The following is a 24,103-nucleotide window of genomic DNA, read 5'->3' as shown; positions in this document are numbered from 1 at the left end:
CTCGCTCTCCCTCTCTTTTAAAAAAATAAAATAAATTTTTGTTCTGTTTATAGCAGCAAAAGGACAGTTCTTTTTCGTGGCATGGCTATCATTTTCTCAAGGTAATGAGAAGGGTTCAGTGATGTCTTGTTGAAAATTGAAGAATAAAGAGAATGAATAAAATCTATAGAAAACTCATGTTTATACTGCGTTTTATGTAACCTCAATTACTAAAATTTGAATTTGGAAAGATATATCTTTTTCAAATTTCACTGAGCTTTTGACATATCACATATACGCGCGGTGCTAATCTAAGAAAGGAGGATATTTGAAAAAAGCAAATAAGAATCCCACCATTTCATTCTTTGATAACAAGAAATGCAGAATATCTCTATTTTTCTTGGATTGTTTACAAATTACACCTTTGTCACAAAATGACAAAGGGATCTCTTCATTAGCGTAAAAAACGGCAGTCTGTTCCATTAAGCTCCACTATGCCTGGAATTCAGGGAAGGCTGGACGGTCTCTTCATTAGTGTATCTGCACATAAAGGTGGTGGATTTGTGGTCAACAGAAGCTTCTGTGAACCAAATTCCCACGTCATAGTCCTGAAGTTTTTGTCAAGCATTTTGCAAAACTTTTTCATAGAACAAACATGTGCCTGCCACACTTCATATGATGTGTTTGCGTCACTGAACCAAAGGCCTAGGAGCAACTGCTGCCGCAACAACAACGTACCTAGAGTAGTTCCTCAGAGTGGGGTCTAGAGAGGGTAGAGTGTACACAAACCTTACCCCTACCTTAGAGATAGGGAGACTGTTTCTAACAGACCCCCGGCTCAAGGAAAAACAGTGAGTCTAGGAAAAGAAGTAAACGTATAACATGGCATGCCGAACCATAACCTGGAGGCAACCGCATTGCCTTAAATATCCAAGTACAAATTTTCATTTGCAAAAGGGGTAACACAAGTTTAGTAACATTAAATAGTAGAGGCATTTGTTCTTTCTAATAACAATTGAACTTCCCAAATATTTTCAGTGCAAGTGGATGAAACCGCATATTCACAATGCCATTATACTTACCAATAACATCATAAGTATCCAATTTATTCCCAGAAAGACATATTTACAACTGATGAACCTATTTACAGATATTTACATCAAAGAATATTACAAGCACAATCACAACCCAGAAAGACATATTTACAACTGATGAACCTATTTACAGATATTTACATCAAAGAATATTACAAGCACAATCACAACCATGCTTCTTAAGCATCCTTCTTCTCTTCTCCTTCCTCCAGACAGTTTGACTGTCAAATTTACACCAAATTTCAAAATCCAAAGTAGAGGTTACTTCCAATAATTCTGAAAAAATGAAGACACAAGGTACCGAGGAGTTCCGAAACAATTTTTTATTTTTATACAGTTAACTTTTAATTTACTCCTAAGTCCATATTTAGGCTTGTAATAGGTAACAAAAAACAGCTTAGTATTTGATCCACCGCAATAAAGAATCTGGAGAGGCAACGGAAAAGAGATCAAATCAGCTGGAGCTACAGCAGCATGTCAGCTATACCGCAAAGATGAGAGCCACTGTTCCATATACTTCTTATTCTCTGCATGTAAAATCCAAAATCAATAAGCACAAAGTACAAAACACAAGACTAAGAACTAAAACGATGTATACATTTCTTTTTGTTTATCCCTGGTCTAAATCGATGGCTTGTTCAAAAAGAAAAATAAACTTGTCCAATATTGAAAGGAAACAAAAGGGTTGTGTTAAGTCCCACATCGGTGAGTAGGAGGCAAATTTTGTATCCTCATATGGTCTTGGGCAATTCTCATCCCTTGAACTAGCTTTAGGAGTTGAGTTAAGCCCCACGGTTCATTTCTTTAACACGTGATAATAGTAGTACTTGCCAGAAAAAAAGGTAACATTTCAGAGGAAACAGGATTTCAGATTAGCAGATATGTTATGGCCAAGAATGATGTTGCATTAAATAAAAAAGTCTCCTGATGACAAGAAGGTTAAAATATGAGTATATTGACCAGTAAACAGAACCCACGCTGTCCTATATCAGGCTTGTTAACAATCACATATATACTACTCCAAACAAGAAATCAGAATTAAGAGCACCTACTAACAGATCTGGTGCTAAATACTTCTAAACTGATCAAGTTGTGTATGACAAAGGACAAGATCCAACTTTTAATTTCATAAAGGCAATAAAAAGGGACCAAATCTGAGTAGTGTAGTATACAGGATACAGTTCTATATATGTCACACCAATACACAAAAGGTTATTCCATAACAAGATCTCTAGACAGCAACAACAACAAACCTAGTGTAGTCCCAAAAGCAAGGTCTGGGAGGGTAGAGAGTATGCAGACCTTACCCCTATCTCGAGGTGGTAGAAAGGTTGTTTTGGAAGACCCTTGGCTCGAGACAAGATCTCTAGGCAACAACCACATATCATATAGGAGATGTTTTTTATATATGTCAATGAAAAATTCAATTCTGGATGTAGACTAAGTGCGGAACTCATGACTTAAGATTACTAGTTAATTCATCATCTTCCCCGGGAAAAATCACCACCAACCATCGCCCTTCCCCATGAAAAAGACAAGGGGAGAACAGAATCTTGAACACCTAATTCTCTAGATTACAGGACCTATAGGAAATGAAACAAGACCATTTAATTAACAAGGACAATGAAACAACCTCATTCAGTCACCATACTGAATGAAAGGAGCATTCGGCAACATAACATCCTGAGCTTGCATGAGATCTGCATGTATAGCTTCAGCACATTAACAAAGAGGAACGGAAAGAAATGCAGGAAGGCTCAATTCATCAAATTCAGAATATGAAACAAGACTTGCTGTTCAAGTTCTTGTGTGATAGATTTTAGTTATAGTGCGCAGATGTTGAAAGAACTTTCGGAAGGTAATAGTCCATGTACAAATCAGGTATTTTCCACAGGCATCAAGTTTGTCTCAGCATCAATTTACATCTTTCTCATTGAATTACTACTTAATAGCCATTTGCAGCCAGTAGCATATAATTAACTGAGGCCTTTCTATAAGGAGTTTGATATAAAAAGGGCAGTTGGAAGCTAAGTTGCTCGGACTCTTCAAAAATGTCTACGGGTGCGTGTCGGATCCTCCAAAAATAGTGTATTTCTGAAGGATCCGACACGGGTGCGGCAACATTTTTGGAGAGTCCGAGCAACTTAGGTTGGAAGCATCCTGCATTTACATGGGGTCCAGGGAAGGGTTGCACCCCAAGTGAGCGTAATATAGCCAACCCGGCTCGAACCCATGACCAATTGGTCACAAAGACAACTCTACTCTTGTTCCAAGACTAACCTTCTATAAGGAGTTTGATATATTTCAAATAAATTTCATTTCATCTTCATATAAAAGGAGAATAGTTCAAGAAATTGACTCTTACCGGAAGCATGTATATCCCTGAAGTTTCCAATGGTGTGCATAAACTTGTCTTGTGCATTATCTTCCACATTTGCGCGCCCACGTCCATAGCAAGGAACTAGTACAGCAAAACTATCATCCCTATCATCATCACTCTGGAACCCAGGGCCATGAGGCTCCAACCATCCAACAGACCAGTCCGAATCATCAGACTCAGACCCTGAAACACATCCACCATCAGATGGCACAAGAACAATATCATACTCCCTATCAATCTTGCGCTCTTTTCGCTTAACCTTTCTAGATGAGGAGGCCATATTCCTTCTCCTATCAAGGGTTAACTTCAAAATATCCAATTCTAACAATCCTGAATCAGGCGATGAATTTACAGAAGTCCCTTTCGAGATTTTAGGTTCTTGATGCTTCCCACTCCAAAGCCACCATGACAAAGGGGTAAAGGCCAAAGCCATATCTCAGTAAATCAAGTAATTTACTAACAAAACTTTTAGCAGATACAATGAATCTTGGATTTTGGAGCCTGATGACAATTGAATGTACTATACAGGTTGTTTATTCCTGCACCAAAGAAATTCCGATGGTAAGAAGAATGACTACAATCAAAATGATACAAACACTATTAAGACAGCATGTTATACTTAGCCCAGCAACAACAACAACAACAACATAGCCTGTGTAGTCCCACAAGTGGGATCTGGGGAAGGTAGAGTTTACACAGACCTTACCCCTACTTTGGGAGGTAGAGAGGTCGTTTCCGATAGACAATCAATTCAAGAAAAAGCATATCAAAGCAGATCGAAAAAAGAAATAATCGAAAGTCGAGAAATCACAAATCATTCTGGAAAAAAGAGCAGTAACTACAACAGACAGTAGTAGATAGTAACAGAAACTGAAAGACAAAAAGCTACAGGAAAAATACAACGACTATTCATATGGAAGGATAAGCGGAACAACGCTCTACCACCTATTAACCTTAGTTCAACAATATTCCTTTTTCTTTTTTAAGCTCTTCAATTTTCAATACAGCAAGAACCTAGTGTATACAGGCACCTTTAATCTTAAAGTATTTACAAATCCAATGAAAATAAATAAAGTGGGATCTTCTTATATTCATTATGATCCATTATGTTGCCATCTTTCTAAATTTTTACCTAAAAATTATTTTTTAAAAAATCAAGTTCTTCCCTTTTTTCCTCCTTTCCTTTTCTAGGTTCCCATAGCAATAAACCAGTCAACCTTATAGCAAAGATTTTTAAAAAAATTGACAGCCAATAATACACACCCCTAGAAATAGCCAATAGGTCATGACAGAAATTAGAACCAACTAGGTTATCAAAAAAAATAAATTAGAACCAACTATTTTGACCCTAAATTAGCTCAAATATTTTTTTTTGTAGAAATTTAACACAATTTAGCTCAAATAAGAATTAGAATTAATCAAATTCAACCAGTCAAACAAAAACAAGAAGATACAAAGCATGTACAAGTACCAAAAAAAAAGGACCACCAGAAAATCAAGAATCCCAGCACTAATTCTCAAGAAAGAAGAAGAAAACAAAACATGGCTTTACAATTAGCTCTACAACAGCTCTTCATAAATAAATAAAAATAGTGCTAGCTTTTTTCCAAAAAAAAAAAAAAAAAAAAAAAAAAACCAAGAAAAAAAAAAATATTAAAAAAAAAAAAAAAAAAAAAAAAAAATTTTTCAAAAAAAAAAAAAAAAAAAAGAAGCATCCCAGGAAAAAATATCTTATTCAGAAACACAGTACTAGAAAAAAAAAAATAACCATAGCTTTCAATTAGCTAAAAAATACTCCATAGCTTTGCAATTAGCTTAAAAAAAAACTTCATAAATAAACAAAAAAGTAACATATTTAAAAATACGAATCCATCTCAAAAAACAATTTTTTTCAGAAACCCATTACTAGATAAAAACACATAACTTTGCAATTAGCTAAAAAAACATCATAAATAAACCAAAAGATACTATCTTAGAAAAAACTGCATCCATCCAAAAATAAATAAATAAATTTCAGAAACGCAGTACTAGAAAAAAAAATACTCCATAGCTTTGCAATTAGCTAAAATCCTTCTAAATAAATACAAATACTATCTCTAAAAAAAAAATGAATCCATCTCAAAAAAAAAAAGCAAACTTTTTCAGAAACTCAATACTAGCAGAAAAAAGAAACAGCTTTGCAATTAGCTTAAAAACATCATAAATAAACAAAAAAAAATCTTTACAATTAATCTAACAAAAAAGACAGCAACTTTTTAAGAATTCCAATATAGGTATCTCAAAAACAACCTTAAATTTTCTTCAACTACAAACTTCCTTAATTGATCCAAAAAATATTCAGCTGCAGAAAACAAGAAAACCCAGAATTCTTAATAAATATGAAAAATACTTAGACCAATATATTTACCTTAACGAACTCAAATTATAATTGATCAGAGCTGAATTTTACTTCTAATTCAAAAAGGGGTCCTTTATTTTCAAATTTAAGGATATTATAAGAGAGAAAAATAAAAATAAATATATATTTTTTAACGAAGTTTTGTGATAGTTTCCTTCAAGAATTGAACTACTATATCTGAAGTATAGTCCATTTAAAACGCACAGCTTATTTTCTGAATTTGGAAAGAGAAATTATCCTCTGCTTTGAGGTTCACCTTAAGATAGGACAATTTGATTTTCAATTGGCCAGCAATGAGGCTAGAATTGACTTTTTACAGGACGCTCCGTATGCAGATTAAATTATTTCGAATTATACTTTTAAAATTACTAAGATGGATGAGATATGATGGAATATCCAAATACAGTATAAATTTAATTCTAAATTTAACTCTAATATATCTTATCTTATCCCACGTATCAAATATCGCCATTTAGTTATGGTTGCATCATTAAACCTGGTAGGTAGGCCTCTCCTCTGATTCCACGCATAATGAGAGTTTTAGTACACTAAAATATTCTTTCATATACCAAATAACGTCATTTGATTTTAGGACTAAATGAGATTATAATTTCAAATTTGATGGATAATGTGGATATTTCATGATTAAATCGGTCATAAAATTTATATTGTGTATTTAATTGATGATATAAATTATTCCAATCTCAAACTTAATCCTGAAATATCTCACCATACCCCGCACACCAAAGGATTCCTTAAGATTTAGGCCTCTTTTGACCATGAAAATTATAATTTCTTGAAGTTGGAGTTAGAGTTGTGTTTAACCATAAATATAAATTAAAATTATTTTTGAAATGTTGTAAAAGAAGTATGAGTGAAAATAGTGAAAATAACTAAAACTTGTTTACATTTTTTCAAATATAATTTCGAAATTGTATTTGAAATTTTGTCGGCCAAATACTTATAGTTTTCACTTTTTTCACCGAAATGAAATATTTTTTAAAAAAGTAAAAACTTGCTACTTAATATGAGGGTAAAAAGGAAATTTTGGAGAAGTATGGGTATTGATTGGTGATAAAGCAACAGAAGAAAAGACAAGTCAAAAAATTCTAAAAAGTGGCTGCCAGGTCAGATGATGTGCCATGGTGGCAGTGGGACCCAAGAAATAACGTGGCTAGTCAATTTCTTGTGTGTGTGGTTCAAGTAATTTGGCCACTTGTTGTTTAGCTAATAATTGGTTAATGAAATGTACCAATAAAAAGATATATTTATCTATTTTATTAAAGAAAGAAGCAAGAAATTTGGCCTATGAAGATTAATTATTTTAATTTTTGGTCCTAATTCAAAATTTGATTAATCATAAAATTAAATTTTATATCATTAAAAATAAAATATCATCAAGTGCCATAAATTATAATATTTTAATAAAATAATTATTTTTTATCTAAAAGTTATCGTCCAAAAAAGGTGGAGTTTAATGTATGAGATGTTTGCCTGAAAATGGGACAATTAAATTTAATTTGTTTAACGATAAATTAATTTTTTCGTAAGACTAAAGGTATTAAAAAAAAATACTAGATTGACTGATTTAATTTCGTAGAGTTTAAGATCTTTAAATTGAAATTTTATTTCTATAAAGAGTTTTAAATTTTTCACAACTCGAACTCGATATTAAAAGTTTCTTTTCACCAAAACTTTTTTCATCCACTACACAAAATTGTTTTATTTATGACCAATATTTAGGGATGGATTAATAATCTCGTCTCTAAAAATACATGTACTAGGACGAGACTATATGTCGATCCTTAATATTATATTTTATTGCGAAGATAAAAAAATTTGGTCTGTGATAAAATTTGTAATCAGTCCCAAATTATAATTCAGAGCCTTAAATGGGAGAGAGTATGGCCAAAATCAGTTAAAATTTTAATAATATATTTTTTTTAATTTTACTAAATATATATTACACGTGAAAACCTTTTTTATTTTTTTTGAAAAAAGTAAAAACTCTCTGTTTTTCTCAAACACAGAAATCACAAATTTACCCTAGCATCAATACCCCGATCATATTATTGTGTGCACTATTTGCAGATGCACAACAAGTGAGGGATGCACAACTTTGCCAATTGCACGCAACTTTGCCAATTGTAGAAGGTTTTATTCTCCACTGTTGTGTCTTCTTCCCTAGGTTATTGCAGATATAACCCTAATCTCTGTTTATCTCTCTCGAACATGAATTCGAGGTATGCTTTTTATTCCATCTAGTCACTTTTTTTCTTTTAAAATTGTTCTAAATTCGTTTTATTGCTCGATTGTTCGCGCTACTCTTATTCTTCCTATTCTTTATTCAGAATATGTCATTTTTTTTATTTGTACAACTAGGTAATTTACTATGAAATATTTCAGTTTGTGGATGGTCAATTATTATCTCTCTACCTTCACAAAGTAGGGGTAAGGTCATAAGCTGCGTACATACTATTAGGAATGACAATGATGTAGGGCGGGTGCGAAGTGTGGTGGTTTTCATGCTATGCGGGGAGGGTGAGGCTGTTTCTAAGTGGGGTGGGGGGGTGCGGAAGAGCCTTAGATTTTTAAAACTATGGGGGTGTGGTGCGGGGTCGGGTTTGGGTTACTTCCTCCCTGCACTCTACAACTTCATGTTTGTTTGCTTGTTGTATACTTTTAAAATTTGGTTATTCTATTACATGTTTTTAAATTTTGTTTCTGTAAATGATTAATGTTTGATCATCATATAATGACTTGTTTGTTGAGGTCAAGAGAGAATTGGATATTGTCTAAATCAATAAGGATGAATGATAGAATTTAAGTAGAGATATATGGAACTCTTTAAGTTACTTTTATTTTATGAGGTACAAATATGTAATGAAGCGTACCTCCCCTAGTTCTTCTTTGTATATGAGAAATGCTCCATGTACATATACTATGACACCCCAGATTTTAGTCCTTGGAAAATTTCTTGATTTTGAGCTTACTGCCCAACCTACAACTCACCTTATGAGTCGTAAGGTGTCATTACGGGTAGGGTGACTAGTGTGTTACCTAAAGTATCTGACCTGAGTACGACTAGGACGTAACAAATCGTATGGACTCTTTACGAGTTGTAGGGTCCCTTCCGTAGCCAAACTAGTGTAATGATTCCTTGTTTCTGATGTACCTGTGATTGAACCTCATGAGTTGTAAGGTCTAAGCACGAGTCATAGGGTACGACTCATAGTCAGACCAGTGTAGGTGCCTGATGCTACTGTTCAGACTGCGAGTCGTAGAGTGACCCGTCATCACTGGCGATAAATTTTTAGCTTCAATTAAAGGCACTTTGGACATTTTTCTCTTTCCCCTCCTTAGACCCCACGTCCATAAAACAATAAAAAGGGGCTATTTTCATCATTTATCAATCAAATACAACTCTTAAACACTCTTAAATCCCTAAGTCAAGAACACCTAGGGTTTCAAAGAAATCGGCAATTAGAGCATCCAAGGGTTAATTTCTCTCTAAATTCTTAATATCTCAGGCTTGTTACTTTTCCCCAAAGTTTATTTTGTTAAAAACATATATTTACAATTGTTATTCATGTGATTAAATTGTGGTTTATGAATGTGGGTTAAGAATTTTTAGCCTTAATGAATGAATTATTTTTCTCATGGCTTTTATGAATGATTCATAGTTTGAATTGATGGTTTTAAACTATTTGGGGTGCATGAGTGTCGTTAATTAGAATGGGGATCATGAATTCCCCCAAATTGATGGTTTTGAATATTGTAATTAGTATAACCTCAACTCAATCTTGTGAAACTTGTTTTGAACATGAAGGTATGCACATTGAACTACTTTTGGAGCCATCGCATGATATAAAGAGGTTATTGAAACCTAATGGTTTGATTAATGAACCAACGAAGGTCGTGGCATTCCCCCCACACTGATTTACTGAACAAAGGGTGTCGTGGCATTTCTCTACACTCATTTAATGAACAAAGGTGGTCATAGCATTCTCCAACTTGAATTAATGAACCAAAGGGGGTCGAGGCAGTTCCCCAAGTATTGATAATTGCTATGACATGATGATATTAGCTTGCAAGCATAGTTGGCATGATGATACCAACAGTATGTGCCTACATGGATAATTATGGTTCAATGGATGAGAATGTGTAATTGTTTTAATATAGACTTAAAGGGAGTTGTGTAGCTAAGTTATGAAGGTATATGTCCAGGGGGTTTAATACTGGAAACTTACGTTTGCTGACATGAGGGTTGATCTTCATAATAGTGTACATGTGTTATACTTTATATATATATTTGTATTCTACATTAATGTGGGATCAGGGCATACCTTGGTCTTCCTTGATACTACCTATTCATGCGGCTAACACGTACTGAGGCCCTTTCAGCAAGGGGTGTGGAACCTATATAACTCGTGGGTATTTTTATGATAGTTGAGCTAACAGTCCAGGATAATATTTTACTTTCATGCTAAACCTTGTTCCCTACTCAAGCATGTTATATATATACATATATATATACATATATATATATATATATATGTACAATGTGTGCATGTGGATTTTACTGTGGTTCTAACTTGGCATTATTTTATCCCTTCCCGTAGTTACATGTTAGCGCTCACCCCAATAACTGTCTCCAGACACTGTATCCACATGTGATGTAGGAATTAGAGACACTTCTACTTTTTCTGCGCAGTGATAGGATTTTTGGGTTGTCAGCAATCAACTTTGAAGTGGTGAGCTTCCATTCTCCGAAAGGGATATCATTTTGAAGTCTTAATTCATTTATGGCTTAGACTACTTCCATCGGATTCTTTAGGCTATCATTAGGGGCCTACTCTAACTTATATTGCTTTTGGTTTGTTTAGATACTGTATGTATTACTGTGGATTGGGATGGTTGTTGAAATTCTTAGATTCCTTTCTGAGTTAGTTGAGTTTCCTATCTTGTTATATTATTAGAACTCAACCTATCTTGTTATATGTTTGGTATTATTCCATTGCTAGTTGTATTGTGTTCTGTTTGACTAGGCAAAGAGGGTGGTCTCCGATCCTCGGTGGACTTGAGATACCCGTCACGGCCAGACCCTGGGTCAGGTTGTGACAAGCTTGGTATCAGATCCAGGTTTATGATCAATTGGGTGTTCACAAAGCCATGTTAAGTAAATTTTCTTTTATGGGTGTATAGATCGCCATACTTATAAGGGAAGGCTACGAGACATTTAGGAATATTTACCTTTCTTGTGTTCTACTTTCGGGTTGTAGAGTCTAGGATGTTGAAATCTCCTCTAATTTCCATTTGTTCACAGTTCAAATCATGCCTCCCAGAAGATATGATGCTCGTGGAAACTCTTCTGCCTTACTTGAGGACAATGTGGATGAAGCTCGTCTTACGTATGGGGTACAAACTCGGTCTAGGGTCCCTACTTCTGATTGCCTTCATAGAGTTCCACCGGTCCCTACTAGTCTCCCTTGGGCTGATGGCACTCTTACCCAAATGTCTTGGGGTAATGTGTCAAAGGCTGAGTTTTGCCCGTCAATTCATTTGCTTACACAACTGGTGGCGACTCAATCATTCCATTCTAAGTGTTTTGCTTTCTTCACTCCTTTTTCTTAGGCCACAAGGCTTGGCCAGCTCATGAGGTTTACTCCTTCGACTTTCACTGGTTCCAAAGTTGAGGAGGATCCTCAGGGGTTCATAGATGAGATGGAAAAAGTCTTCTGAGTTATACATGCTTCTGACTCAGAGGGTATGGATTTCACCACATATCAGTTAAAAGACGTGTCATATTAGTGGTATGAGGAGTGGGAGTAGTTGAGAGGAGATGATACTGAGCCAACATTATGGGATGAGTTTTCTGGTACTTTTCTTGATCATTTTTTTCCTCAGGAGTTGAGAAAGGCGAAGGCTGAGGAGTTCGTGAATTCGAAACAAGGCAGAATGACTATGAAATAGTATTCCTTGGAGTTTCAACAATTATACCGTTATGCTCCAAAGTTGGTATCCTTTATGAGGGCTAGAATAAGGAAATTTTCTTTGAGTTTGTCTCGGGACTTGGTGTTAGAGTGCAAGGTTGCCTTGTTGAACAATGTCATGGATATTTCTAGGTTTGTGGTGTACATGTAGCAAGTTGAGAAAGAAAAGAAGAAACAAGACAAAATAGGGGAAAGGCAGAGTAAGAATTTCAGATATTTTGAGCAAGGTGAAGGTCACCAGAATAGTGGTAAAGATAGCAGGCAGTGGTCTAAGAAGAAATGGGGAATTTATGGTTCTTAATCTAAAGCGAGTGCTCTATATCCTAAGCCATCAGATGATCACCACTTTTAGAGAAACAGTGGGTTTAGGGAACAAGGTGCACAGTCTTAGGCTAGCGCGACTCATTCAGGCCCATCTTACTCTTCTTGTTATTTTTGTGGGCAGGTGCATCTTGAAGTGCATAATGAGAGGATGAATAAGTGCTTTTAAGTGTGGTCAGCTTGGTCACATGCATTGGAATTATCCTTCAATGGTTACTTCTGGAGCTAATAAAGTTTTGGTTATCACATCATCAGCTCTTGCACCGAAGAATTCTACTTCTAGTAACGACACTGGTCACAATCATCTGTATTCTCTTGCCACCCATTAGAAATCTGAGGCTTCTCCTAATGTTGTCACTGTATGTTACAACTCTTTTATCGTGACATGTCTTGCTTACTTAATTCTAGGTCTATTATTGTTTATGTGACTCCTTATGTGGCTATTCTTTTGGGTTTTGGTCCTGAGTGTATTTCTAATCCCTTTTCTATGTCTACCTCGGTAGGTGATTCTGTTGTGGCTAAAAAAATTTCTAGGGGTTGTGTGGTATCTATCTGTGGTAGGGAGATATTGGTGGATCTGATAGAGTAGGATATGTTAAATTTTAATATGATATTAGGGATGGATTGGCTTCACTCGTGCTATGCTTCTCTAGATTATTAGACTCAAAGGGTCAGTTTTAAATTCACGAATGAACCAGTGATTGAGTGGGAAGGTAGTTCTTTAGCATAAAAAAGAAGGTTTATTTCTTATCTAAGAGCCCAAAAATTGATTTCCAAGGGGTGTCCATATCATTTAGTTTGGGTTAAGGATTCTAATTCAGAGGGCCCTTGTTTGTAATTTGTCCTTGTAGTCAATGAGTTTCCTATAGTATTTCTTGATGATATTCCTGGTATTCCTCCCGATAGGGATATAGATATTGAGATTGATTTTCTTATAGATACTCATCCTATCTATATCCCTCCTTATAGAATGGCTCTGGCTTAGTTGAGGGAACAAAAGGAGCAGTTGAAAGATCTTCTTAATAAGGGTTTTATTCACTCTAATATTTTTCTATGGGGTAACCCAGTGCTTTTTGTACATAAGAAGGATGGGTCCGGTCCCTTCGCATGTGTATAGACTATCAACAGTTGAATAATGTGTCTGTGAATAATAAGTATACTTTTCCTAGGATTGATGATATGTTTGACCAGCTTCAGAGTGCTAAGTACGTTTTTAAGATTGATCTTTGATCGGGTTATCATCATCTGAAGATTAGGGATGTGGATATCCCTAAGTCTGTTTTTCAAATTTGGTATGGCCACTATGAGTTCTTGGTCAAGTCTTTTGGATTGACTAATACCCCGATGGAATTTATGGGTCTTAAGAACCAGGTATTGCGTCAGTTTTTGGAATTATTCATCATTGTGTTTATTGATGACATCTTGGTATATTCTAAGAGTGAGGAGGATCATGCCAATCACCTGCGTATAGTGTTGCAGACTCTTAAGGATCAGTGATTGTATGCCAAGTTTTTGAAGTATGAGTTTTGGTTGAATATTGTGACCTTTTTGGGTCATGTTGTGTCTAGTACGGGTATCGTGATGGATCCACAAAAATTTGAGGCGGTTAAGAAGTGACCTAGACCCACGACTCCAACTGATATTCGAAGATCTTGGGTTTAGCTAGATAATATAGAAGGTTTGTGGAGATTTTTTCTTTTATCACTACCCAATTGACTAAGTTAACTTAGAAGAAGGTGATGTTTCTGTGGTCCGATGTTTGTGAGGATAGTTTTGAGAAGTTGAAGGATAAGCTGACTTCTGCTCCAGTTTTTACCCTACAGAAGGTACTGATGGCTTTGTCGTTTATTGTGATGCATTCCGTGTTGGACTGGGTTGTGTTTTGATGCAGCATAATAAGGTTGTGGTGTATGCTTCTAGGCAACTTAATGTGCAAAAGAAGAATTATTTGACTCATGATTTGGAGTTGTTAATTCTAGTTTTTTCTTTGAAAATTTAGTGCCATTATTTGCTTGGAGTTAATGTATATATCTTTTTAGATCATAAATATTATAGTAAGTGATCCCCCGAAAGGATTTGAATATCAAGCAAAGAAGATGGATTGAGATGCTCAAGGATTAAGATATCAGTCTCCATTATCACCCAAGTAAAGCTAATGTAGTTATTAATGCTCTTAGCAGGTTTTCTATGGGGATCTTATCTCATGTTGGTGAGGAGAAACGAGGGTTAGTGAAGGATATTCATTGTTTGGATAACCTTAGAGTTCATCTTTTGGATTTCGAGGATGGTGGGGAGATCATTCAAGAGGTGGTAAAGTCATCTCTTTGTGTTGAGGTGAAAGAAAAACATGTTTAGATCCTATTTTGATGCACATCAAGGATGATGTAGGTCAGTAGAAGGTGATGGCTTTTAAGGTTAGTGGTGATGGTATCTTGATGTACCAAGGTTGATTTTATATTTCTAATATTGATGGACTATGAGAGAGGATCTTGGATGAGGCTCATGAGTTGAGGTACACAGTTTATCCTAGTTCGACGAAGATGTACCATGACTTAAAAGAGATATATTGGTGAAATAATATGAAGAGGGATGTGGCCAATTTTGTCTCTAAGTGTATGGTTTGTCAACAAGTGAAAGTGGGCACTTGAGGCCTGGTAGTTTGTCTCAAGATGAGTTGCCTGTATGGAAATAGAAAGTGATTAATATGGATTTCATTACTGGTCTTCTGCGGTCTCGTAGTCAGTTTGATTCGATTTGGTTCATCGTAGATAGGATGGCCAAGTCTGCTAATTTCTTTCCAATAAAGACAACTTATTTTAGAGAGGATTATGCGAAGTTATTCATTCAGGAGATCGTCAAGTTGTATGGTGTTCCAGTTTCCATCATATTTGATTGAGCTACACAGTTCTCATCTCACTTTTAGCGATCATTTCAGAGAGGTTTTAGAACTACGGTGAACCTTAGCACCGCTTTCACCCTTAGACAAATGGACAAGCAGAGAGGACTATTCAGGCTTTAGAGAATATGCTAAGGGCCTGTGTGATTGACTTTGGTGGTAGTTGGGTTGATCATATGCCTCTCATCAAGTTCTCGTATAATAACAGTTATCATTGTAGTATTTAGATGGCCCAATTTTAGGTTTTGTATAGTAGGAGATGTTGTTCTCCTATTCGGTGGTCCGAAGTTGGTGCGACTAGATTGTTTGGTCCTGATTTGGTTCATTAGGCCACGGAGAAGGTGAAGGTGATAAGGGATAGGCTTAAGACCACCCAAAGTTTCCAAAAGTCCTATGTGGATGTTAGGCGTAGGGAATTGGAGTTAGATGTTAGTGATTGAGTGTTCTTGAATGTGTCTTATACGAAGGGAGTAATGTAATACCCTGCGATTTTCCTAGCCTAAACTCGTCCCAAAAATGTCAAGGATTAGCTCCGAGAATGAATTATGTTTATTTTATGTGGAATTCTTTAGATTTGGACTTTCTATGGCATAGGAAATTGAATTAGCTTTCTAACGATATAAGATTCCCCTAAATTCGATAACCGGGTAAGAAGTTATGTCTATTTTAAGTTCCTATCATAAAACACCGTGATTTGGGTCCTTAGCGCATCACGGAGAAACATAAAATCATAATTTTCAATTTTCAGTGAGACTACACGATTATGGCGCGACGCGGAGAGGCCCAATTTCCCTTTTGGCAATTTTCAGTGTCACTCCGCGATACTGGCGCGTCGTGCCAGTGGTTGAAGGGCAAACCTAGGGGCTCCACGATGGTGGCGCATCGCGGAGGGAACCCAATTTCCACTCTTCCTTTTTCCAGTGAGCCATCGCGATTGTGGCGCGTTGCGGTGGCCACCTAGATCGGGAAAAATTACGTTTTCCAGTTCCCTTTAAGAATTTAAAGGAGGTATTTTCGTAAATCCCCCAACCCCTAATCCATCCAAAAACATAAGATTACTCAAATATCAAAGCACTTGATGCCCTATTCATCATTCTCCTTAAAGCAAAATCCTAGTTCATTATACTTCCTCTCCAAGAAACTTAGAATTCTCCATTAATTCTCCAAGATAGTTCAAATTTAAGGATTCCCAATACAAGAACATTAAGACTCCATCTCCAAAACATCAATAGGAATCCAAGATTCGAGTTTTTCATCAAAGATCATCAATTAAGGTATGTGGAGTTTGAACAAGGATAAATCTTTCATCCTTGTGCACAAAACTTAGTTTTATTATAAATTTACTGCAATGTATATGATTTCCCATGTATTTCAAGTTAGGGTTTATACCCATTATCATTATTTGCAAGATTACGAGATTTCTCATGATTTAGAAGTTGAATTACATGACTTTATTCATATTTCTATGCCTTGTGCAATAATTTCCAGATTTTAAGATGATTTACGAATGTTTACATTACCAAGTATGAATTTTGAGATGTTTTAACATGAGATTAGGGATTGGTTCATTGGACCTCATTTAAATATTGTTGTTTTAAGATTGTTTGTGCTATAAGCACCCTATGACTAGATTATTTTCAGATTTTAGATATAGAATCTACTTTATTTCAGAAGATTTGAGATTTATAGAAAAAGCAAAGCATAGTTGGTTTTTTGTAAACCTTTGTATAAGTTCTAAAGTGGATTTCTTAAGATTTTGAGCATGAGATTGGGAGTAGTATTTAGCATCGAAATGGGTAAGTTAATACGGTTTCATACCCCAGAACTACGTGCCACCGTAGGTATAGATTATCAGATTATTCTCACTTCAATGTGGATGACTCTGATTGTGATCATACAGATTAAATTGCTCTATTCCGATGGCAAGGGAAGAAAAACCCTAACCTTACGGGGGCTAGTTGTGGGACACCATGGATACTCACTTGGTGTACATGTCGGTTAGAAGAACCTCCCAAAAGATGTCCTCTACTCTTAAATAGTTTTGTTTGATTTGAAGACTATAGATGCGCAAAATAAGTTTTCAAACTTCACTTAGCCTATGTGATTTGAGAAAATAGAGCAGAACTACAGATTTTAGAACTAAGTGTGATGACTCACAAGATTTAGATTACATGTTTTATTATTCATGCTTTACTTCCAGATTTCAGATTACTCAAGCTTACGTGAGTCATTTATATTTAGCATGCATGATTTGTAAACTGTGATGATACTATTTACTTATTCCATACACCCCCATATACTTAGTACATCATCAAAGTACTGATCTATATATATGTCTATGTGCTACATTGTCTCATAATGTAGGTACAGGTGCTCAGTCTCAGCAACATGATTGATCTTCGAGCATCTTTTCTACATCCCTACAGTTGGTGAGTCCTCATAGTTTCTAGGGCTTTGTTATTCAGATTTCCAAGTTACTAGTAGATATGTCTTTACTCATTTCAGATAGTTGAGTCAGTTGGGGCCTGTCCCAGTGACTCTCTAGATTCAGATAGTAGAGGCTTTTCGGATTGTTAGATTCAGATTTAGATCTTTGAGTTAGTATTCAGATTTTGAGCATTTATTTTATCAGACTTTTAAGATTTAGTATGATTAGATATACTCAGAAGATTTCATACAGTTTTCTGCATATGTTATGATTTTTTCTTTTATCTATATTTCCCTATTTTGAGATTCAGATCTAGAAAAGCCAGCCAGGGTTAGCTCAGGACTACTTGTAGTTTGAAGCACCGTGTGGTATCCCAAGAACCAGATTTAAGGGCATTACAAACTTGGTATCAGAGCCTAAGGTTTAGAGAGTCCTAGGAAGTCAGACAAGACGCGTCACATCGAGTCTTGATCATCGATGTAAAGCGCGCCACATATATGAGCAAGAGGCTATGAAGCATTTTAGGAAACCATCTCTTCTTTCATAATCCATCATGCTTACAGCTGTCTTTATCTGCTATTAACTCATGCTCTTTTATAACAGAATATGCCTCTTCATCGAGCTAACGCCCGTAGAAACGACAACCAGCCACCTCAGCCTGCAGATCCTTTGAATAAGAATATGTCGCATGTAGAGTTTTAGGCTGCTTTCCAGGCACTATCCCAAACTATGACAACTAATATTTAGGGAAATCGTTAGGATGTAGTCCCACCCCAGTAGGATGGGGATTTAGCTACATCCAGAATTCGAGATTTCATGAGAATGAACCCGCCAGAATTATTTGGGTCGAAGGCAGGTAAGGACCTACAACTTTATCTTGACAAGGTGAAGAAGATCACCCAAATTATGCATATTTCTGAGGAGGATATTGTAGAATTAACATCCTATAGGCTGAAGGATGTTGCTTATGATTGGGTAGTAATGTGGAAGAAGAGTAGAGGGGAGAGTGCAACTCCCATGACTTGATAAATATTTAAGGATACATTCTTAGACAAGTTCTTCCCACTTGAGATGAGGGAAGCTAAGATAGAAGAGTTCATGAAGCTAAGACAGGGTCTATGACAGTGAAGGAGTATCGCCTCAAGTTCAACCAGTTGTCTAAGTATGCCCCTGACCAGATGGATGATCCTAGGTCAAGCATGAGTAAGTTTGTGAATGGTGTGTTTGGGATGGTAGTTAAGGAATGTAGGACTGTTATGCTCAACAGAGACATGGACCTTTCTAGATTGATGATGCAAGCTCAGTAGATTGAGGTAGAAAAGATAAAGGGGAGAGAGAGAGCATGAATAAGAGGGATAAAACAGGGCAGTTTGATCATAGTCAGAATAGGTCTGGGGGAGGAAATCGTTTGCAGTTTCAGAATCGTTCATCCATGCCTGCACCTTTTTTTGCCAGTGCTCCTGCATCTAGAAATAGGCAAGAATAGTGAGGTAAGTCTTCTATGTACATATCTTAGAATAGTGTGAGTAATAAGCCTAATAAATTCCCATATGATAATTGAGGTAATAATCATGGAGATAAGTGTTTGTGGGGTCCAAAAGGTTATTATGGTTGTGGCCAGAAGTGTCACGGAATCAAAAAGTGCCCGCATACTAGGCGGGGAAATAAAAATATTCATCCCCATACTCAGGATAATAGTGCACCACCTCCTTTAGGTTGCCCATCTCCTCCTCAGGGCGCATCATCTAGTACTGGTGGCGGTCAGTGCCAGAATCAGTTTTATACTTTGCCATCTCTCCAGGAGCAGGAGGATTCACCCGATGTTTTGACTGGTATGCTTCATGTCTTTCATTTTGATATTTATGTATTCTTAAACCTTGGGTAAAGCTTCTCTTATATGATCTCATTAGTTGCTATGAATTTTGAGATAAGTTCTGAAAGATCCTTGAGCCTTTCTTGGTTTCTACTCTAGTAGGTGAGTCAGTTGTTACCAAACAGATTTATAAAAAGTGTTCTATCACCTCCCTTCATAAAGTTATATTAGCAGACCTGATAGAGTTAGACATGATTGATTGTGATCTTATTCTGGGTATAGATTGGCTTCATTCCTGTTATGCTTCTATAGATTGTCTCACCCGAGTGGTGAAGTTTTAGTTTCAGATGAGCCAGTCTTTGAGTGATCAGGTAATTCAGTGTCTCCCAAGAGTCATTTCATATCTTACCTTAAGGCTAGAAAGTTGATTTCCAAAGGTTGCATTTATCATCTAGTTCGAGTTAAAGACACTAAGTCTGAGACTCCAATAGTTCAGTCAGTTGATGTAGTAAATGAGTTTCCTGATATTTCTCCAGAAGATCTCCCAGGGGTACCTCCCGATAGGGAAATAGAATTTGGTATTGACCTTCTTCCAGATACTCAGCCTATTTCTATCCCTTCATATCATATGGCTCCCACAGAGCTTAAAGAGTTGAAAGAGCAACTCAAAGATCTTTTAGATAAGGGTTTCATAAGGCTAATATTTCTCCATGGGGCGCTCCCATCCTATTCGTGTGAAAGAAAGATATTTTTTTGCGAATGTACATTGACTATCGTCAACTAAATAAGATCAAAGTAAATAAAAAAAATACCCTTTTCCTATAATTGATGATCTATTTAACCAACTCCAAGGTGCAAGTTATTTCTCAAAGATCGACCTTAGATCGGGCTATCATCAGCTTAGAGTAAGGGAATGTGATATTCCAAAGATAGCCTTTAGAACCCATTATGGGTATTTAGAGTTTCTTATCATGTCTTTCAGGCTAACCAATGCTCCAGCAGCTTTCATGGACCTCATGAATCGAGTGTTCAATCAGTATCTAGACATGTTTTTCATAGTATTCATAGATGATATCCTTGTATACTCCCGTAGTGAGGATAACCATGCATACCACCTTATAATTGTCTTGCAAACTCTTAGGGAGCATCAATTGTTTGCCAAACTTAGCAAGTATGAATTTTGGATAAGGCCAGTAGCCTTTCTCGGTTATATTATTTCTACTGATGGCATTAGAATTGATCCTCAAAAGATAGAAGCCATAAGAAATTGGCCTAGACCTCTCTCTCCATCAGACATTAGGTGTTTCTTGGGTTAGCCGGCTATTACCACCATTTTGCCGAAGGTTTATCATCTATTGCGTCTTCTATGTCTAAATTGACCCAAAAAAAGGTTAAGTTCCAATGGTCAGATTCCTGTGAGAAGAGTTTTCAGGAGTTGAAGACTCGACTCACTTCAGCCCTAGTTCTAGCATTACCTGATGGTACAGATGGCTTTGTTGTTTATTGTGATACCTCTAGAGTCAGTTTGGATTGTGTGTTGATGCAGAGAGGTAAGGTCATAGCCTATGCCTCTAGAAAATTGAAGCCTCATGAAAATAATTACCCAACCCATGATCTCGAATTAGATACTGTGGTGTTTGCTTTGAAAATTTGGAGACATTATCTGTATGGTGTGCATGTTGATGTGTTCACGGACCACAAAATCTTACAGTATGTGTTTACGCAGAGAGAGTTGAATCTCCATTAGAGAAGGTGGTTGGAGTTATTGAAGGACTACGATATGAGTGTGTTGTATCATCCGAGCAAGGCCAATGTAATGGAAGACGCCCTTAGTTGGTTGTATATGGACAGTGTTGCTCATATTAAGAATGATAAGAAAGAGTTAGCTCGAGAAGTTCATCATTTGGCTAGATTGGGTGTTAGGTTGGTTGATTCAACTGAAGGTAATATTTGGGTTCAGAGTAGTTCTGAATCTTCCCTAGTTTTGAAAGTGAAGGAGAAGTAAGATATGGATTCTAGTTTGGTCAAACTAAAAGAGTCAGTTAAAGATCAAAAAGTTGATGTTTTCTCTCAAGGGAGAGATGGTATGTTGATGCACCAAATTAGATTTTGTGTGCCATGTGTTGATGATTTAAGGCAGGGAATTATGGTAGAAGTGCATGGTGCGCGGTATTATTTTCATCTAGGTGCTACCAAGATATACCACAACTTGAGGGAAATTTATTGGTGGAATGGTATGAAGAAGGATATAGCGGAGTTCATAGCTAAATGTGCAACTTGTCAACAGGTTAAGGTAGATCACCAAAGACTTGGTGGTATATTTCAAGAGCTTGCTATCCCCACCTGGAAGTGGGAAGAGGTGAATATGGATATTATGACTGATTTACCCCAATCGTGTCATTGTCATGATTCAATATGGGTTATTGTAGATAGATTGGCAAAGTCAGTGCATTTCTTGCCAGTTCATACGTCCTATACAACTGAAGATTATGCTAGGTTGTATATCTGAGAGTTAGTCAGACTGTATGGAGTCCCCTTTTCTATCATCTCAGATAGGGGTACTCAGTTTACTTTCTAGTTTTGGAGAGCTTTTCAGAAGGGTCTTGGTTCCCAAGTCCATCTTAGTTCAGCTTTCCACCCATAGACAGATGGTCAGGTAGAGAGGACCATCCAAACTCTAGAAGATATGTTGATGACATGTTCTCTTGATTTCAAGGGTAGTTGGAATGAGCATCTTCCATTGATTGAGTTTGCTTATAATAACAGTTACCATGCTAGCATTTGAATGGCTCTGTTCGAGGCTCTATATAGAAGGAGATGTAGATCACCTATAGGCTGGTTTGAAGTGGGTGAGGCCGATTTGCTTGGTTCTGATGCAGTGTATGAGGCCATGGAGAAAGTTAAGTTGATTAGAGAAAGATTGAAAATAGTCCAGAGTCGTCAGAAATCCTATACAGTTATGAGAAGAAGGGACCTCGAATTTGAAGTTGGTGATTTTGTGTATTTGAAGATTTTACCCATGAAAAGGGTGAAGAGATTTGGCAATAAGAGGAAGCTTAGTCCCTGGTATGTTGACCCTTATAGAATTTTGAGTCGTGTTGGGAAAGTAGCTTATGAGCTTGAGTTGCCCGCAGACTTGTCAGCCATTCATCCTGTATTCCACGTCTCTATGCTTAAGAAGAGTATCGGTAACTCTACCGTTGTAGTTCCTATAGAAAGCTCAGATATTCAAAACAACCTTTTATATGAAGAGATTCCAGTTGATATTTTAGATTACTAGATTCGTAGACTAAGGAACAAAGAAGTTCCATTGGTCAAAGTTCTTTGGCAAAATCATTCGGTTGAGGGATCCACTTGGGAAGCAGAAGCAGATATACGAGCCAAGTATCCTCTCCTTTTCTCTACAGACTCAGATTTAGCCGAAGGTAATACTTTTTCTTAACTTAGTTCCTTTCAAATCATAGATTCATCTATATAATCGTCTTCATGTAAGTTCATGCACACACAGAATTACTCAGAAGCTTAGAAGTATTTAGATTCAGTTACTCAGTTTACTTCAGTTGTGCATTCTATCTTATATTCTCATATTCCTCAAAAACCTCAACTTAGCTAGACACATTCAAGGATGAATGTTTTCGATGGGGAGATATTGTAATACCCCACGATTTTCCTAGCTAAACTCATCCCAAAAATATCAAGGATTAGCTTCTAGAATGAATGATGTTTATTTTGTATGGAATTCTTTAGATTTGTACTTTCCATGGCGTAGGAAATTGAATTATCTTTCCAACGATATAAGATTCGCCTAAATCCGATAACTGGCTAAGAAGTTACGGCTATTTTAAGTTCCTGTCATAAAACATTGTGATTTGGGTCCTTAGCGCATCGCGGAGAAACGTAAAATTATAATTGTCAATTTTCAGTGAGACTCTGTGGTTTTGGCATGTCACGGAGAGGCCCAATTTTTCATTTGAAAATTTCCAATATCACTCCGCGATACTGGCACTGGCAAAATGGCAAACTTAGGTGCTCCACGATGGTGGCACGTCGTAGAGGGAACCTAATTCCCACTCATCCTTTTTCCAGTGAGCCATCACGATTGTGGCTCATCGTGGTGGCCACCCAGATCGGGAAAAATTATGTTTTCCAGTTCCATTTAAGAATTTAAAGGGGGTACTTTAGTAAATCCCCCAACCCCTAATCCATCCAAAAACATAAGATTACTCAAATATCAAAGCACTTTATGCCCTATTCATCATTCTCCTCAAAGCAAAGCCCTACTTCATTATACTTCCTCTCCAAGAAACTTAGAATTCTCCATTAATTCTCCAAGATAGTTCAAATTTAAGGTTTCCCAATACAAGAACATTAAGAAGCCATCTCTAAAACATCAATAGTAATCCAAGATTCGAGTTTCTCATCAAAGATCATCAATTAAGGTATGTGTGGTTTGAACAAGGATAAATCTTTCATCCTTGTGCCCGAAACTTTACTTTTATTATGAATTTACTGCAATTTATATTATTTCCCATGTATTTCATGTTAGGGTTTATACCCATTATCATTATTTGCAAAATTATGAGATTTTTCATTATTTAGAAGTTGAATTACATGACTTTATTCATATTTATATGCCTTGTGCAGTAATTTCCTGATTTTAAGATGATTTATGAATGTTTACGTTACCAAGTATGAATTTTGAGATGTTTTAACACGAGATTGATGCTTGGGTCATTGGACCTCATTTAAAGATTATTGTTTAAAGATTGTTTGTGCTATAAGCACTCCATGACTAGATTAT

The 24,103-nt window shown here is 36.3% G+C and overlaps 1 protein-coding gene across 7 annotated transcripts; it reads right to left on the bottom strand.

Annotated features, from left to right (window-relative positions):
* Positions 1–1,023: 1,023 nt before the first annotated feature.
* Positions 1,024–6,093, bottom strand: LOC107850437. 7 transcript variants are annotated; one of them, XM_016694956.2, is made up of 4 exons: positions 5,861–6,025; positions 3,439–3,992; positions 2,707–2,773; positions 1,024–1,600 (listed from the first exon to the last, which is right to left on the bottom strand). In XM_016694956.2, exons 2-3 carry the CDS (start codon positions 3,884–3,886, stop codon positions 2,712–2,714), a joined length of 510 nt encoding a protein of 169 aa, XP_016550442.1. In that variant the 5' UTR covers positions 3,887–3,992; positions 5,861–6,025; the 3' UTR covers positions 1,024–1,600; positions 2,707–2,711. The 7 variants fall into 7 exon arrangements, with proteins under 7 accessions (XP_016550442.1, XP_016550443.1, XP_016550444.1 ...); XM_016694957.2 differs by having other exon boundaries at positions 5,743–6,006; XM_016694958.2 differs by lacking the exon at positions 5,861–6,025 and adding an exon at positions 4,925–4,942.
* Positions 6,094–24,103: the final 18,010 nt, after the last annotated feature.

This window comes from Capsicum annuum, chromosome 12 (genome assembly GCF_002878395.1).
Source record: "Capsicum annuum cultivar UCD-10X-F1 chromosome 12, UCD10Xv1.1, whole genome shotgun sequence".
Taxonomy (NCBI): domain Eukaryota; kingdom Viridiplantae; phylum Streptophyta; class Magnoliopsida; order Solanales; family Solanaceae; genus Capsicum; species Capsicum annuum.
The sequence above is the reverse complement of the archived record's forward strand: the minus strand, read 5'-3'. Positions and strand labels throughout refer to the sequence as shown.